The sequence below is a fragment of the Lactuca sativa genome, chromosome 4 (assembly GCF_002870075.4).
Source record: "Lactuca sativa cultivar Salinas chromosome 4, Lsat_Salinas_v11, whole genome shotgun sequence".
Taxonomy (NCBI): Eukaryota; Viridiplantae; Streptophyta; class Magnoliopsida; order Asterales; family Asteraceae; genus Lactuca; species Lactuca sativa.
Window position 1 is genome coordinate 242644051 of NC_056626.2, and position 3590 is coordinate 242647640.

A 3590-nucleotide genomic window follows, 5' to 3' on the forward strand; every position below is an offset into this window, starting at 1 on the left:
TAATTTGCATGTACTTTCCTTTTGTACTATTTTACCTTGTTGTCTTGATGAGGTTTTTTAATTTATTTCTGAGTTTCCAAAAAAAAAAAAAATTGTGGCAAAATTGTCTATCAGTTTGTATTTATTTATTTTCTTAAATTAATCGTACAAATCAGTTCCATTTGAAAGTTTGTGTTCATTAATATATTAACGTTCATATTTAATTTTGATTTTTGGATATATGTAACTGAAAAAAGTGAAAAGGCAATATTATCTATAAGATAGTATAAAACTGCACTGGTATTTTTGATCCGATCATCTAATAATATGATTTAACCCAACTATTATAAATTGATTGATGGAGAGTTTTCTTTTCAAAAACACGGTGTTGTTATCTCTTGGCGATAGACAACACTGATATATTAATTTATTCATTATTGATTTCGTTTTCATGTTTGGAGCAAAAAAAAATATTGAACGGGTATTTACTCCATCGTTTACAAAAGGGAATGCATGATGATGGAAGCTTCTCGAGACTAATAATCAAACTTACCATAAATAGAAGTCGCTGTAGATCTCTTACATCAATATCAGATTTCATGTTCTGTATTGATCAAGGCCCAATTTCATCACAACCTATGAAAAAAAAATCGGCGTCATCAAAGTACACGGGCACCGAGACATGGTGATCCATTGAATCTTTCAACTCTTGAGAACTCTATACTTGAATCTTGTAGAAAAAAAAAACTTCAATATTTATTATTGTCCAAATATGAAAATTATAAATGGTCAACATAATTCGTCTAAAATAACCTAAATTCGGAACAATAGATGACACAAGGTACATCATAGCAAGAAACAAATATTGACTTAAACGGTTGATAAAAATAGGTTTGACTCCTTTAATAGTCGGTGTAGTTCATGACCTATATTTTAATGGGTTTTTACGACAGGTAAAAACAATATTGAATCGGTGAATCCTATCAATAAACATGTCTTGACGGTTTAAAAAATGCTTAAATTGATCTAGTATGGGTGTAATTTAGTCAGCCTCAGAAAAAAATATTTGTAGAAAATTTAAATAAAAATATTTGTAGAAAATTTAAATAAAACACATCATGTGCAGATCTCCCCCTGAATCTGTGATGCATTTCACAACCGTTTCAACAAACTATGTCATTGGCAGCCTAGTTTTCAATGTCAGAATAATAATAAAATAATAATAATACATTTTTATATTATTTTAGTTACGAAATATATATTTTATATATCTTTATAATCGTTGGGTATGGGTCAAAATCACCACTATTTAAGAATACACCTCGGAACAGTTTAACACATATCATTGATTAAGAGATCATGCCTTCTAAAGAAGCACCTTCATCGCCTTTGCAACGACCAACATACGGAAACCTAATCACCATCCTAAGCATCGATGGTGGTGGAGTACGAGGAATCATCCCAAGTGTTATCCTTAGCTTCTTAGAATCGGAACTTCAGGTACAAATTTACCATTTTTAACACAAAAAAAGCACATAATTTCATGAACAAGTTAACATATTTGCAGAAACTAGATGGCAAGAATGCTCGGTTGGCGGATTATTTCGATGTAATTTCTGGAACAAGCACCGGAGGTCTTGTAACAGCCATGTTGACTGCTCCTAATGAAGATAAACGTCCTATCTTTGCAGCTAAGGACATAACAGACTTTTATCTTGAACATTGTCCCAAAATCTTCCCACATGAGAGGTACGATGCTTACTTTGACATCTGAAACATTGCATGTCGTTAATTAAGATTGCTAATTGTGTTTCGTCTTCGTTGCAACATTTAGCAATCCATTTGGTCATGCTGAAAAAGTGATCAAAGCTCTATCTGGACCAAAGTACGATGGTGTTTATCTACATGAACTTGTTCAAGAAATACTAGGAGAGACACGACTTCATGAAACACTGACTAATGTGGTGATCCCTACGTTTGATATCAAACGTTTGCAGCCTACCATCTTCTCAAGCTATCAGGTTTTTAACTACAACATGTTCTTATTTTTTAAGCATTGAGATTCGTATTTGATAAATGAATAAGTGTCATAAACTTCATGTTCAGCTAAAGAGAAACCCAAGTCTAGATGCGATGCTATCTGATATATGCATTGGAACATCGGCTGCACCAACTTATCTTCCTTCCCATGCTTTTAGAACCCAAGACTCTGAAGGGAATATAATTGGGGAGTTCAATCTTATCGATGGTGGGGTGGCTGCAAATAATCCGGTATAAATGTCGCATTGATTATTTAAAGAGGACGTGGTTTACGTTTTTAGATTCTAATCCATGCATGTTTATTTGTAGACTTTGGTGGCAATAAGTGAAGTGACACAAGAGATAACAGGAGGTAGTATCGATTTCTTTCCAATTAAACCAACCGAATATGGTCGTTTTCTAGTATTGTCATTGGGAACAGGCTCTCCAAAATATGAAGAGAAGTATGATGCTAATACATCGTCCAATTGGGGCGTTTTCGGGTGGCTATCAAGTAGTGGCTCGACTCCATTGATCGATGTATTTACTCAATCAAGTAGTGATATGGTCGACTATCATATATCTACTGTCTTCCAAGCCCTTCAATCAGGAGAGAGTTACCTTCGAATTCAGGTATAGTTTATTGTAATCACCACCATATTTCTTAAGCATGCAACAAATAAACAATATAAGCATTTTAATAAATTGAAACGGTACTTTAGGATGATACTTTAAGTGGAGACATGGCTTTAATGGATCTTACGACAAGAAAAAACTTGGAAGATCTCGTGCAAGTGGGTAAAGAACTGTTGAAGAAACCTGTCTCGACGGTGAACTTAGGGACAGGAATATACGAACCTTTTCATTGCGCTACCAATGAACAAGCTTTAGTAAGGTATGTTTGTAGAATATAAGTAGAATAATTACGATAATTCTAATATTTTATTGTTTGTTTAGGTTTGCGAAAATGCTATCAGATGAGAAGATTACAAGAGAACGTAAATTGCCGAGTATTAATAATGGTCAAAAAATGAAAAATGGTTCATTTTCAAAGGGAAAACCGGTGCATCTGAATGCAGTTTCTCAATCTTTACCGGACTTGCAGCAACTTAAGTCCGGTTGACATCATGGAATGTTACTCCCTCAAAAGGGCAAAAGGAATTCTAAAGGCTTATACTTATGTGGCCGAGTCAGTCGTCATGCTTCTCTTAAATACAAATATTCCCGTTGAATAAATATGTAGTTTCTAGTTTATATATTACGTTCTCTTTACATTATATTCATAAATGAAATTCTGATTTATATTTTCAGTAATGTAAAGTAAATCGGAAGCTCAACAAATTTATACCAGATGTACACAAATCTTTATCTTTATAAATCTTATAAAAAAACCATCAAAATGAATATATTTGAAGATATGCCATATGCTTGTAGATATTCATTTGAAAAGACATAACCATTTAACTTTTAACTAATTAATAACAAGCACTCAAGAATTTTTATTTATATTTTATAATTACTTAAGTAAATGAATTTTTATGTTCCTAAGATTAGTATCATTTACTAATGACATTTTACTTTTCCCTCAGTTA

At 32.7% G+C, this 3590-nt stretch overlaps 1 protein-coding gene across 1 annotated transcript; it reads left to right on the forward strand.

The window, feature by feature from the left end:
- The first annotated feature begins 1317 nt into the window (after positions 1–1317).
- LOC111885878 (patatin-like protein 2) lies at positions 1318–3308 on the forward strand. Its single transcript, XM_023882109.1, has 7 exons — positions 1318–1479; positions 1547–1728; positions 1814–2000; positions 2086–2250; positions 2329–2631; positions 2721–2893; positions 2956–3308. The coding sequence occupies exons 1-7, from the start codon at positions 1339–1341 to the stop codon at positions 3119–3121; spliced, it is 1317 nt and encodes a 438-aa protein (XP_023737877.1). The 5' UTR covers positions 1318–1338; the 3' UTR covers positions 3122–3308.
- The last annotated feature ends 282 nt before the right edge of the window (positions 3309–3590 follow it).

Excerpts from the sequence above, each read along its gene's own strand:
- LOC111885878 (XM_023882109.1), top strand. The coding sequence starts at position 1,339 with ATGCCTTCTAAAGAAGCACCTTCATCGCCTTTGCAACGACCAACATAC. Across the intron at positions 1,480-1,546 it reads TCTTAGAATCGGAACTTCAG|AAACTAGATGGCAAGAATGC; the intron begins GTACAAATTTAC and ends ACATATTTGCAG. Across the intron at positions 2,632-2,720 it reads AGAGTTACCTTCGAATTCAG|GATGATACTTTAAGTGGAGA; the intron begins GTATAGTTTATT and ends ACGGTACTTTAG.